At 37.9% G+C, this 14,248-nt stretch overlaps 1 protein-coding gene and 1 long non-coding RNA gene across 4 annotated transcripts in view; one reads left to right on the forward strand and one right to left on the reverse strand.

Annotated features, from left to right (window-relative positions):
• LOC147908640 (uncharacterized) overlaps nucleotides 1–14,248 on the forward strand; it is a 91,584-nt gene that overhangs the window by 19,235 nt on the left and 58,101 nt on the right. The gene's annotated exons all lie outside the window — the stretch shown is intronic.
• Ptx1 (pituitary homeobox homolog Ptx1) overlaps nucleotides 1–14,248 on the reverse strand; it is a 36,744-nt gene that overhangs the window by 2,018 nt on the left and 20,478 nt on the right. The window contains exon 3 of one of the 2 annotated variants that reach the window (XM_087409350.1): nucleotides 12,738–12,973. In XM_087409350.1, the coding sequence (XP_087265476.1) occupies nucleotides 12,738–12,973 (236 nt within the window). Of the gene's footprint in view, nucleotides 1–12,737; nucleotides 12,992–14,248 lie in introns of both variants that reach the window. The other variant, XM_011062625.2, reaches the window with a different exon arrangement.

Below are 14,248 nucleotides of genomic sequence, written 5' to 3' on the forward strand. Positions count from 1 at the left end.
AGGCGCGACGGGTCATTGAAAGTGGGGGCGGAAGAGTAGCTAATGAAGAATAATGTCCTTTCCTCTCAACGATTATTCCTAGAACTTCACTGTAACAGCCCGAATTTGCTAGTAACCTTCATTGTATAACTTAACGGAATAATTCTAACAAGACAATAACGGTGGGTAGATGTGTAAAAGAAAATTGGAATTTTAACCCTAATTGGTATTCGCGGGTTCAATGTGCTTTAAATTAATGTATCTTTGCTTGAAGTTAACATAATTGAATAATTTTTTTCATTTTGAAGATCGAAATCCGAGGAATATAAGATTATGTGTAAAATTGTGAAAAATATTTATCATAAACAATTTTTCACAATGAAAATAATGTTCAGGACCTGGGAACATCGATTAGGGCTAACATAAAAGCTTACTAATTCGCATAGCTTTACATCAATTTAAAAAAAAAAATAATACTTATCGTTATATTCCTGTTACAACAGTATTTATACGAAATTAATACGATGTTACCGGTTTTTGTTAATAAAGAACGACTTACCTTTGACCTGCCCTCATGGGAGATATACGCGTAGGTACGAATTTTTTTCGCATCGGTAAGCCGCACGAGAAACATCATTGGATTTTACGAAGCGGCCCGGTAGCCGCGGCACCATGGGCGACGACGGTAAGCCAGGAGGGAGTAAATTCGATAGGACAGAATGGTACGGCGGGCGAAAGATGCCGCGACTCGAGAATCAATAAACTCTCGCGCAAAGGCGCAGCGTGTACACACAAGATGCCGCGCCCATAAAGTTTAACAGCGTCGCGGAATCTTGACTGAAGCTATCTGCAATGACCCAGGAGAATCTTAACGCTTTTGATTCGTAAATCCATCCGACGAACGTACATACATACGCTCGGAACTTGAGCGAAAACTATCGCTTGACCAACTGGATTCCAACTATACAGGGTGATTTTAACATATTTCGTCATGAGCAGGTAGAGTGAATCGAACTGAGTCGAAAAGTCATCTACCATTTTGCAGTTTGTACAATAGTTAACGACATATTAATTACTAAAAATTGCCAAATTTTGATCTTGAATAATTTTTTACTCAAATACTATCAACTTTATAGAAAAACTGCAAGAGACAAAAATCATTTATTTTCTTCTCAACTCTAAAAATTTGTTCAGAATTTTTTCAACTTTTTAGTACTGCATTTTCTTATTTTTACCAACATGAGAAAATATATTAAAAAATATTTAAAAATTCTGAAAAAAATTCTCAGAACTTTATGAGAAGAAAATAAATGATTTCTGTCTCTTGCAATTTTTCTGTATAATATATAAAGTTGATAGTATTTGAGTAAAAAATTATTCAAGATCAATATTTGGCAATTTTTAGCAATTAATATCTTGTTAACTATTGCGAAAATTGCAAAATGGTAGAGGACTTTTCGACTCAGTTCGATTCTACCTGCTCATGATGGGTGACAAAATATGTTAAAATCACCCTATATATTGACCAAATGATCTGTGAATCGTGAGAGAAATCGCGCTTGAAACATAAATATACCAACGGGCACATCGCGCATTCCGATAATAATTAATGATATAATTAATTAGTATATTATGTTAATCTCATTAATAGCTATTTCCAATCCAATTTGACGAATATTCACAAAATATTGACGCACCAAGCTACGATACATAAAATCTGTGTTCACACAAAATTGCATGTTTACTGTAGTTGTATAATTTTTAATAAGTTTAACAAATTTAAAGCACCGTCGAATCGATTCTCATCGGTAACGTCGAAAACATCGATATTATAGATAGTAATTCAGTTGATGCGGTAAATCGAATCCATTGTTTTTCGTCTGGCAACTGACTCGGAGAACAATGGTCGCGTCACATCATTCGAGCAATAAAATCTCATCAAATCACGACCCCTCGCCACCATGTAAGCCTCCATTCGGTCTCTTTCTTCCTCTCGCTCACGCACGCGTTCGGCTCAATCTACGAAAGCTTATATAAATGTAATGAGACCGTGACCGGGGATGCCTCATCAATCACACCCCCGTACAGCCCCCTCGGTTCTGTCCCATTTCATCGTCGGCGTCGCTCTTTCCTATGGTCGTCTTCCGCGCCGCACATACGTCTACCGGGTCTACGTGCTACATAGACACCCTCGAATACCGCACCGGCCCGTCCGCGGTAATCCCGTGACTTAACATCGGGCTCCGGGCTCTCCGGGTAACCGCGATTTGTTCCATTGCGCTCAGAAGTTGCGCGCCACGCCGCGCCGTTAGTTCTTCGGTCAAGAGAGTCTTACAACCGAGTCTTACCGGAGCCCGGCTCTTGAGTAAGGCCTATTTAAGCGGAACAGTTTTCAGACGATATTCTACTGAATTGGGGGCATCGTTTTATATTATAGCATCAATTTGTTACGCTATTTATAAATATGCCCACAACGAATTTATAATTAAATCGAATCAAAATTTGAAATTGCTGTTTGTTGATAAAATTAACTTAAAATATCTATTCCCCGTTTTCGATTAATATTACAAGTTTGCGAAAATAATGTATATTTATGTAAAATAAATATCAAATTTATATAAATCGTTACTGTTTATCTCTTTTAAATTTTGCAAAATATTTTTTGGTAAATAGATCAGTAATTTCAGAATAGGTTTTATTTTTTTATGTATACATCGTATATTTTAGAAATAAAAATTTTGACGAATAGCGAATATCAGAGTCGAAAGCAAGTTACCGCATTTGCATTATTCGCAAAATCTATATGCGAATAAATCATGCGTAAATTTGTATTGTTAAGTCTTATCGATGGTTACATTTAAGCACAAATAGATATAAGAGCCTGACTCTTTCACTTCACATTGGCACAAAATTGAGTTTTTTTTTGTTATAAAATGTAAGAAATTTTAAAGCACCGTCGCGATATGTAAACATCAAAAATTTAAATCTCTCGACGTAACATGCGTTTTCTTTACGTTTTTGTGCGTCTAGGTTAACGATCTCGTTCATTTCGTGCGAAATGTTCGCGTGAATTCGTGCGAGTTCGCGTCCTTTACAAGATGAAGGAGGAAGGAGAGAGAAACCGAAGGACGAGCTAAAGGAGGAGGCTGTGAGAGACGGTAGGGAGAGAACCTGACATTCTCTCTCGTAGGGTGGAGATGGTGATGGTGGTCGCGCTAGAGGGGAACTTCGAGGGGGAGTCTGAGAGAAGGTTAGTCGTGGGTGTAGAAAGACAGGGAGAGACAGAGAGTGAGTGAGTGAGTGAGTGAGTGAGTGAATGAGAGAGAGAGAGAGAGAGAGAGAACGAGAGCGAAAGAGAGACGCACGGACGAGAAAACGGAGGTGGAGGAGGATAATATTGATCCCCTCGTAGCCCCGCCCCTCCTCGCCCAGCCGACGCCATCATTATATTATCTACCATCCCTCCGACTCCGTTTCCCGACGTATCGCACACCTACGACCTCTCGAAACTCGCAAAACTATCCTGGTCGTGCACGCGCGTTGTCTTGTATTCCTCGAGAGGGACTTTTCAAAAAAAGAGAGAAAGACACGGAGCTACTCTTACGTTCATCGTTGTATTCCTTGCCTATCCTGTTTCTTAACTTTCTTCCTCCTACCACCCTTATTTCGCTCTTCTTCTCACGTCGGAGGGATAGAGACAGAGAAAAATTCGAGGAGGAGCGTTGCCGTGGCCACGGAGGATTCGTGGTAGGTTTCCCGAAAATCTTGCGAGGACCAGCGCGCGTGCGAAAGCGCCACTTCATTAAAAATAAATTCCGTGAAGGAGCCGACGGATATCCGAGGGCTTCGCGAGGATTTCACGCCGCAGACTCGCTTCCTCATTCTCCCTCTCTCTATCTCTCTCTATGTCTCGTTCGTTGTTCCTTTCGCCTATCCATAATTCGACGCGCCTTTCGTTTGTCTCGTGAAACGTTACCTCAATGTTCCTCATATTTCTCTCCTCTCTTCTTTTATTGCATCGTGAATTAGTTTTAACCCGTGCTTATTTCTTTCATGTTCAGCAGAATTTTTCATTATGAGAATTTTCGGATTTTCATATTATTAATCTTACATGCAATATAATTTGATGTTTTACCTCATAAAATAATGATTTTTAAACATTACTAAAGAACTTTATATAATTATATATGAAATATACGAAATAAATTATATACATGCGTCAGTATATCCAGACAAAATATATTGTACATTGAAAAATTAAGAATTAATAAATCTTTATCTCTTGATCAACGTACATTTAACACACACATTTAACATTTAATAGAAGTATATATCATAAAATTTTTACATTTAATTTGTCAATTTCAAAAGTAATTATTTCTTTACTTTTTGCTTTCCAGAATTTAATATCGCGCATCATATATTATATCGCATACGTCATAATTGCGACGTTATTGAATATTCATTATTAACATTACCGCATTATCGTCACTATTCAAATAGCCTTTATTTCATCATTATCTAATTTGATCGTGCTGTGTCACGTTAGAAAAATCATAATTGTCATTACGAAAAGGCCGAGCAATTATTGCGGTGAACAAACAGGTGCGACGACGTCGGTATTTACGCGCCGAAAACACGACGGCGATGGCGCGACACCACTTCGTTAAAAGTAAATTCCGTGAAGTATACCGCCGGATATCCGGGGGCTTCGCGGGGATTTGACGGTGGTGCGAAGGTGGAAACCTTTTGTCTGTCGGGAATAAGCGGTTCGCCACTCGTAACTTTGAACTACTCCTACATCTCTTTGCGAAAGCTCTCGCGACACCGTCTGCGATTTATAACAACATCCGCTTTCTCTCGCCCGCGCCGTCTCGCTGGGGGCGAGAGAAAAGTTCACGTCACTACTAATTTCTGTCGATATTCTTGAGCGTCCTGCCATTCGCTCAGAACCAATTAATCCCACTTACAGTTTTGCGAAACAACGTCTCAGTAATTTTTAAGTGCTTCATCTCGCGAGAAAATAAATACTTTCGGTACACGAAGAAGGCAGCTGCTCGCTTATGGCAGACTCGCTATGCGCTTACCGCGACCATCATGGCTGCCAGGATGAATTCTCCTTCCTCTCCTCTCCTCTCTCTCTCTCTCTCTCTCTCTCTCTCTTCCCATTTCTTTCCTCGCTCCCTCCATACGGTATTTCTTTCTATCTCAGCTTTGAGATACTCTTTTTTTCCTCTTGTCCTGAACGTCTCTCTTTCTCTTTCTTTCTACAACTCTACCCACATAGGTTTTCGCACGCGAAATACTCTCTCCGTCTTCTGGTCGTTGCTCCCTCTCTTCGTCTTTTTCCTTACCTCTTCACCCTTCTATACTTTATGCCCTCCACACCCGGTCTCAGTCTCGGGTTCCAACAGTGGCGTCTCCATAAATCTCGCTATAACGTCGAGATGGATCAGCGAGAATGGCCACGTCCGACACGGGGGAAACGGGACACGGCTGCGTTTGTATCGTTGCATACGTGGTTGCATCGGTGCGCACGCGTGTATGTCGAGAGTAGGATCGGTCGGCGAATATGCAGCAAACACGGCAAACCATCGGCCATCAGGAGTGGATACGAATAAAATTCGTCACGTCCGCGACAACGAACGTTTACTCATATATCAACAATGGGATAGGAATAGTCGATATTTTTCAGACAGTTTAGACTGTAGAGGAAAGAAATTTTATTTTGAATAACCTAATATTTCTCTTTTATGTCGTATATATCGATTACTTTAGCTCCAACGTATCGATATGTAGACTCTTTAAATTCTTTGGAATGGAATCTTATTTAAAAAAATTGAGCTTTGAAAAAGAGTGGTTTAATTTTAAATTTATTCTAAAAGTGTTAAAGAGGATGTTCAAATCAAGTTGAGGAATATTAATATGTACTACAATACAGTATTTAAAATACAAACGAAGTAATCTTAACAATTACAAGTCCGAAAAACACTTTTGAGAATTGACACTTTCAGTTGAGAACTAAAAATCGAGAAGTTACGTAAGAATTTATGCTCAAAGTTTTTCTATTTGAACTACTTATGTTTCAGTCTTGTATTTTATTGTGCTTTGCAGCATCCACGCAGATCGAAAGGATACAGCCGATGGAAACGAGAAATCGTTCTCGTGTTAAAGCATCGCGGAGGGCGGCGCTGAGCGATACAAACGGCGTACGAATCGGCGCGCACGACGCGGAATGGGAAGCTGGGCTTTCTCTGTCTCTTTCTCTCTCTCTCTCTCTCTCTCTCTCTCTCTCTCTCTCTCTCGCACAGAGTGAGTAGTTTTATGGATTTTTTTATCGTTGTGCTGGTGGACCGTAACAGCTGCACAGCCGGTGGGATTCGGATATTCAATGTCGGCGTACCTGTATGGATATTAAATTAACACCCGTAAGCCGCGAGTATTAACAACTTTGCAAAAGATTATACGAGATTATGAGCTCAAGCGGAACACGTGATTTTTAATGCCGCCGCCGCGGCCGTCCCCGTCCTACTACCTCTCGAGGCTTCTCCATTTCTTTGTAATTTATAAATAGTTACGGCTCATTGCCCGCGTTCACCGCCGATTCGTTTCCAGTTAAATACACTTTTTTCCGTTTCTTTTTTTTTATTCGTTTAGCTACATCGGACTCCGTTAGGCCACAGTTCTTCCGCGTATCGGCGTAAAAGTGCTCGTGAGAATTTATTGCGAAACTTATTAGGATTACACAGTTCCACCTTTTTCCTTGCTTTCCTTCGTTAACCTTTGTTTTACTTCAACTGACTGAATTGTCAACAGGAAATATCACGAGATAAATGTATCAATGATAATTCAAAAGAGAGAGATATATTTTTGTATTTATTATCTACACATTCATTTTTCTAGAAAATTTCTATGAAATGCAAATAATATTTTATTACATTAGATTTGTACTTATCTTTTATGTGTTGATTAATTTTCAAATCGTTAATTTTATTATACTTGTATGAAAAAAATTAATTCTGAGAAAAGATATTCACCTTATATTTTGAAGAGAGCGAGCGAGAGAGAGAGAGAGAGAGAGAGAGAGAGAGAGAGAGAGAGAAAATATATTTTTTTATTCATTGATGCATTTATCCTGTTTTCCTTTGAATGAATTTATGTCGTGTACTTTTTACTTCACTGCAGCGTTCGTGAACAACCAAGCACAACGATTTTATTTTGCGACATATACGTATCTGTTCAGATTGTATACACCTTCTATCTACGAATTAAGATCACTGACCGTTAAAATTTGGAAAATATTTCTTATCGCGATAAACCTTCGGCACCGGAAGAATGATTAATCGATTTCGAATCATTATCCGAAAATCTATGCAGTCTCTGACTTTAATCCTGGTCGTGCGAGATATAAAAATATCGACTACGTAAGACCAGGAAAAATTGATATACTTAAGATTATAATATTTTATTCCGATTCGCAATTTTGATAAAAGAGAAGGTGGGGTACTACGACCTCTTAACATTCGTCAAAGTTAAATCGATTCTAAACTTAAAATTATGAAATATTTTAGTTAGTACTTAGGATATCATTTTTAAAAAATGACGGTACTGTATAATGAATCGAAAAGAAATAGGAATGGTAATGGCTCCTTATAAAAATAGATTTAAAAAATTGGTTTTAAAAATATCTATATAATATTTTATAAAATTATATATTTACAATAAAAATTGCGGAATATATGCAAATGTATACACATAACTTCTTTCACGCATACATAGACTGTTTAATGTCATACAAAATCAAGATAGCAAATATACAAGATAATAAATATAGCTATATCAGTCAATTTATCAAATAATTATTTTTAAAAGAAAATCTCAAAAAAAAAACCGTCATCACTCTTATAAGATCATATTAGCAAAATGTCCTTCTCGCTATTGTTCAATTTTGCACAACCTGAAATGTGTATAGTCAAATAAAATGTGAAGTAATGAACAAAACATTCAAGTGTGCATATATTTGAGCGATAATACGCTCTAGTAAGGAGAATGAGAAAGTTTTTATAATTCTAAAACGTACTTTGAAAGAGAGAGAGAGAGAGAGAGAGAGAGAGAGAGAGAGAGAGAGAGAGAGAGAGAGAGAGGGAGAAAAATATTTCGAAATGCTTGAAAATAAAAATGCATTATAATAAATGCTAACTACTGTATATTGGCATATAAGCGTCATGGTGTAACGGCAGCGAGCTATTGAATAAATAATTCCATGAATAATCATTAGAATTATTTGCTATCAAATAACGGAAATATTAAGAGGAGCCATTATACCTATAAGAGTCGTAATACCATCATCTCTTCTATTAACGTAACAAAATATACATATATATCTGAGAGAGATCGTTGCTAAAATATATTTAAAACTATTTTTAGAAATTTGTTTATGATTAATATAACTCATACCTGATATGATACGTTTGGCTACAATATTTGGCTAAATTCAAAGCACTGAATTTTTAAAAAATTTGAAAAGCTTCTGCGTCTGCGACAGAATTGCGGAATGCATTGCAACGCTCTGTATCAAAAATACAATACCCGATAGAAGATTAACTGCCGCCGATTCGAATCCTGATTCGCCTGTGGAATACGCGCAGCTCGCCCTTTGCCATTTTTCATCTCGTTCAACGTGATATTAACTTGAAAACGGCCACTCTCGGACATTACCGTAAAGCCGATCGTATCTCTGCTTCGATCCGTTCTAAAGCCGAACTTGGGACCGAAGGGAGCCTTTTGTGGATAAAAACTTACGATGTTTAACGTTGAATTGAATCTAACTGTCAATTTGTCGTATATTATGTTAAACATATGTGTACACCTAAATAAATACTAAATACTTAGGTAGTTGAAGCTTTCAAAGCGTATACTTTTTTATATCTCTTCTTTAAACGTGCAGTTATATTTAAAGTGAGCTCTTATTAAACAACTGCATATCTTACAAATTTAGATTTATTTTTATCTTTTTACTTTGAATTTTTTTATATGTAAGAGATTTTGAATCACGAACTCTTCAGCTTTATTAAATGTGTTTGATTTAGTTTATCTGTTAATCTATATTTATATATATAAGTCATTTCGCTTGTTACATATGAAAAAGCTATTAAAATCGCTCATTACAAGAATGTCGTTACTATATATTCATTACGAATTCTAACGCTGTTATATTAATAGCGTAATTCGTTATACGAGCGCAACTGCTATTAAGGTGACTCTACACAATCAATACTGTCAGTATTAACAAATACTGATAATATTACTGATCGTATATGATTAATATTGATGGATTAATGTAGAATACTGATGGTGATCTGGATTTTGATTCTCGAGCATCAGTATCGTATACATATACATACATATCTATATATATATATATATATATATATATATATATATATATATATATATATATACATATATATTTATTAGGATCTCTGTCACAGTATGTTACAGTACAATAGATAATGTATGTAAAACTAAAGTGAAATATATTGTCAATAATACTGATCGTATAAGATTGTAAAAATACTAAAAATACTGATGCGTACTGTTAGTATCATCGATTCAATACTGATCGGTATTGATTGTGTAGGGTCACCTTTACACTTCTTTTTTTACATTTATTTACTTTCCCAACACTATTGCTGCAATAATACGAACACTGTACGAACGCAGTACCACTATCTATTTTTCTCCGTTAATCGTTACTTCGCTCCGAAAGCTCAAGACAACCGCTATACGCAGTACTTTTCGCGTTCACTAGAACTTACGAGTTGGCGATGCCATCGGAACGACCAAGCCAGGCAGCCAGCAGCTACCACGGATTCAACGTTAAACCCGCGTAACCGTGGAAGCGCGGATGCGAGAGGCGCGGTCGTGCGTCGCGTTTGCATACGATGCGTCGCGATGCAAATCGGACCGCGTGATGCGAATGAGATACGGCGGGTGGGCGGGCGATGCATCGCGGTGTAGCGGAGTGTGTGTACCGGAATGCAGCCGAGCGTTGTGCGGCGAGGCTAAAGGTAATAATTGATATATAGCGATAGCATTGGCCGCTGACAGCCGCTAACCCGGCCGAATACGGATGACACTCGGTAATCCTCACTCTCATACCGGTTAGTGTCCACCTATATTCCGCGGCGTCCCATTTCCCATTCCCATGGTGTGTAAGCTCGGCTCCTCTCTCCCGCTCTCATTCTCTCTCTCTCTCTCTCTCTCTCTCTCTCTCTCTCTCTCTCTCTTCCTCCCTCCCTCGCCTCTCTCTCGATCCCTCTCGTTCTCGCAACCCCTTCGCCCTTCGAACCAGGCTGAGATATACAGACACTGGATGTGTGTCGGTTGCGCCGCAATCAGGGGTCCAGGAGGGTAGATGATTGCGCGGCAGAGGAAGAGAGAGAGAGAGAAAGAGAGAGAGAGAGAGAGAGAGAGAGAGAGAGAGGGAGCGGGAATTGGATAGAGAAGAGGAAGAGAACGAGAGAGAAGGAGAGACCCTATAGAGAATAGAGAAAGAAAGATAGAGCAGCGCACTGCCACTGGAGGTTGGAGCACAGCGACTCTCGTGCACCAGCCAGAGCGCCGCCGCGAGGTGTGCGGTGCAACCATACTAATCCGCCGATGGATTTATGGTCTTAATCACCGGCGGATTATCTCGGACAGCCGCGCTCTGCTGCCACCGACCGAAACATACGCCTGCCTCTTTGCAGATAACTGTACCCGGCTTCGCGCTCGACCTCTCTTTCTCGCTGTTTCTCTCTCTCTCTCTCTCTCTCTCTCTCCATTCTGCCTCTCGTCCTGTTCCTCTCGTCGACTCTTCAGTGCCTTTCTCTTCGTTCTTCTCTTCAATATGACGTTTTCACGGATCTTTTATCCGGTACTGGGGATTTCTATGACGTTACGCTGAGAAAACGAGTCCTAAAGATAGCATGCAGTAGTCACATTGTATTGGAAACCAAATTTGTACTACACTACTTGAATTCAAAACTTTAAGATATCTTTTATTCGTAAATAATTCGCTAGGACTTTATAATAGCCTCTCCTTTATTGAACAGAAGCTTTCATAATAAAATTTGAATACGCGCGAGCTTCTTCTGAAGTACAGTTCTATTATTTTCCATTACGACAAACAGTATGAATTAAACTTGGAGCTAATGAGGATCATGTGGAAGAATGTCTTTTGCACTTGAAGTAAGCGCGCGCCAAGGCAGATTTAAAATGAAGTATGCCTCCATAATGGCGTTACAGTTTGCGAACGAGCGACGGCCAAGGATCTGCAGCGTTTTGGTACATGGCGTATAGCACCGTGGCGGGAACATCGTACCACGCTATGTGTGGTTCTATAAATCCACCAGGGCTTACTGGCGCAAAGCCTCCCCTGCGGCCTGCGCGCGGTACTCTCACCTCTTTCCCCATGTGACCTCCTATCTGCCCACTCTCTTCTATCCCAGTGTCCTCCCCCTTTTCTGCCATGCCTTGTTCACACACACACACTTCTTCCACGCTTTTGCCGTCTCGCGATGCCGACCACTCGCCGGAACGTCTCGATGAAACGCAAGCAGGCCGTCGGGATTTCGAAGAGCATGTCTGGCCACTCGCTTGATCCGTTTCGAAGTCACTTGGACCGCGCGCGATCCGTCGTTTGTCCGCGAATCAAGTCGCGGAGACGCCAAGAGAATTTAAGAGTAATTTATACAGCGCTTACGGATTTGTGAACTTTTTCTAACGGTCTAGTTTCTTCGACGTCACTTCGCAACGAAAAGCACTTTTTCTTTACAATCTTAGATCGTAAAATATATTATCGTTGTTGTGTTTGGAATCATTATGATAATAACGTGATCGAATCAATAAAAACGCGATTGTATGCGAAATTCTAACAGATTTGTAGAGTTTTGAATTTCTAGCTTAGTTATATAGAGATAAATTTTACTGTGTGTAGATATGATTTTTCTTCGTGTGTAGTATAATTTTCTAGCTATAATATAATTTCAAGTTTATATTTATATTTGTCTCTAATTTGATTACATTTTCCGATTAATGTGGATTTATATACAATAAGTTATAGAAACTGTTAATTTAAAACTTTTTTTTATGGAAGCTTTAATTAAAGTTTTTATAACATGTAAAATATCTCATCATTTTCACCGTTTCTATATATCTTGTAGAAACCGTTCGTACACTTCACTAATGCATAAGATATCATCCGTGGTCAGCAGATTGTTGCCTTTGTAATCGATCTTTTGATGCTTCAATGCATCCATTGTGAGGGTCGGTTACTGTTTCATTTATAACGAGCTCAAACTTTTGGACGTCGCTTCAATGTTACTGTTACACTTTTCGGTTTTCCGAGATGATTTTAAGAAAACAATACTCGAGTCGTTAATATTTTACAATATAGACACTTGACGAAAGTCGAATTAGAATCGATTACACACGTTGTATAGAACGAAATCAAATCTGAAGTGTCTCTATTAGCTTTTGTCAATTTATAAATTATACCATTATTTTTATTATTCATTAATTAATTTAAATTATTAAATCGAGTTATTAAATACATCTAAAAATTTTGAGGAAAAATTTCCATCATTATTTAGTCATTATCATCCTTTTTTTAATATAGAAACGTATCTTAAATAATAAGATATTTATGACGATTCTAACGCGTGCGATAAAATTTAACTCTTCAATGTGAATCGTGATGTCGTAAATTCTCTTACCCTGACACGAGCTTCCGTAAGATTCGTACAGCAAGCTATCTCTTCTCTGGTTGACATATCTGGATACCGGTTTCTCAGAAATGTCATCTCCAGATTCTGAAGCTGATGTTGCGTAAAATGTGTCCTTTGTCGCCTTTGCCTTTTGTTCTTTTTCCCATCCTTATCGTCGGTATCGTTGACTCCAACTACCCCAGGAGAAACAACGCCACCAGCAGCACCCAATTCGTGTTTCACTTCTGGTGGTGTTCGTACACCTGAAAAGTGTTAAGGTATCACATCTTCGACAAGACCATCTCAAGCATCTCAAATGTCATTAGTTTGTTTGATAAGAGCGTGTCCAGCGAAATTTTTACCTGGAAACCGTTAGATAGAAAATTCCAGCGGGAACAAATAGAGAGAAAATTTTCTCCTAAGATGCTTTATAAAGAAGGCTTCAGTTATGTCGTTCAATCTTAGTGATAGAAGAACATATTTCGTCATGAGTACCGCATATGCATCGCGATTCGAAGTCATGTTTCTCTATGTACATCCGAAAGGAAACAACCAATTAAAGTTGATACACAGGAAAGTGCATTTGGGTATTTTCCTGCATATTATAGCACTAACATTGTGGAACAGCCAATCAAAGTTGTGCCCAAATTCACTCTCCTACTCTACATCCACAGGAATGCTTTACTTTATATACACTATGGACTTATACATCGTTAGATAGACAAATAGACGATAAAGATTTACGTTTACTTCTCAAAGCACAGATTTGGCACTTTGAATATATCTTTATAGATAATTTGAATGCCGCTAAATTGATAAAAATATATGAGAAAGCTTTATTAGTATCTGTCAAAAAGTTGATTAGAAAGAAAGAAAAACAAATATTTTGATTATTACAAGAGAGCAATAACAAATATGAAAATATCTTTATACTGCGTGAAAATAAGAAAATGATGTTCACGTACTGGATTGGCCGTCACAATCACCGCAAATCCTGTTAAAAACGTTTGGGCATTGAAGTTTGAACTTAGTAAAAAGAAGATTTGAATGATTAAACATCTAGTTCGACAAATTCGATTGATCTGGAAATCTTTAACTTAAGAATATGTATCATAAAATTAATGAGAATGCCTCGGAGATGTCAGACAATTATTGATAATAGAGGCGACTGGATAAATTAATAATAAAGCATCATGTTTCTTATCAAGTAGTATGTGTGTATTTCTTTCAATTCATTATAATGAATAATTTCCGGATTATGCGTCGGACATGTTCTTATCAAACAGATTGAATTAAATATTCTATAACTTCTACGAAAATAATATCAAAATGATATCAAAGAAAATATTGGCAATATAATCTTTTTGGGTTTTAGATAATTAAATGATATATATCTAGAAATGATACAAAATTCTAAAACCAAATATCGTATAAATTTTAATAGCGTAATCTGGAGATTTATTAGAGTAAAAATATTAACAAAGATAAAATAAAATCAATTTTTAAATTATAAATCATAT

Source organism: Acromyrmex echinatior, chromosome 9, assembly GCF_024713525.1.
Source record: "Acromyrmex echinatior isolate Ae372 chromosome 9, ASM2471352v2, whole genome shotgun sequence".
Taxonomy (NCBI): domain Eukaryota; kingdom Metazoa; phylum Arthropoda; class Insecta; order Hymenoptera; family Formicidae; genus Acromyrmex; species Acromyrmex echinatior.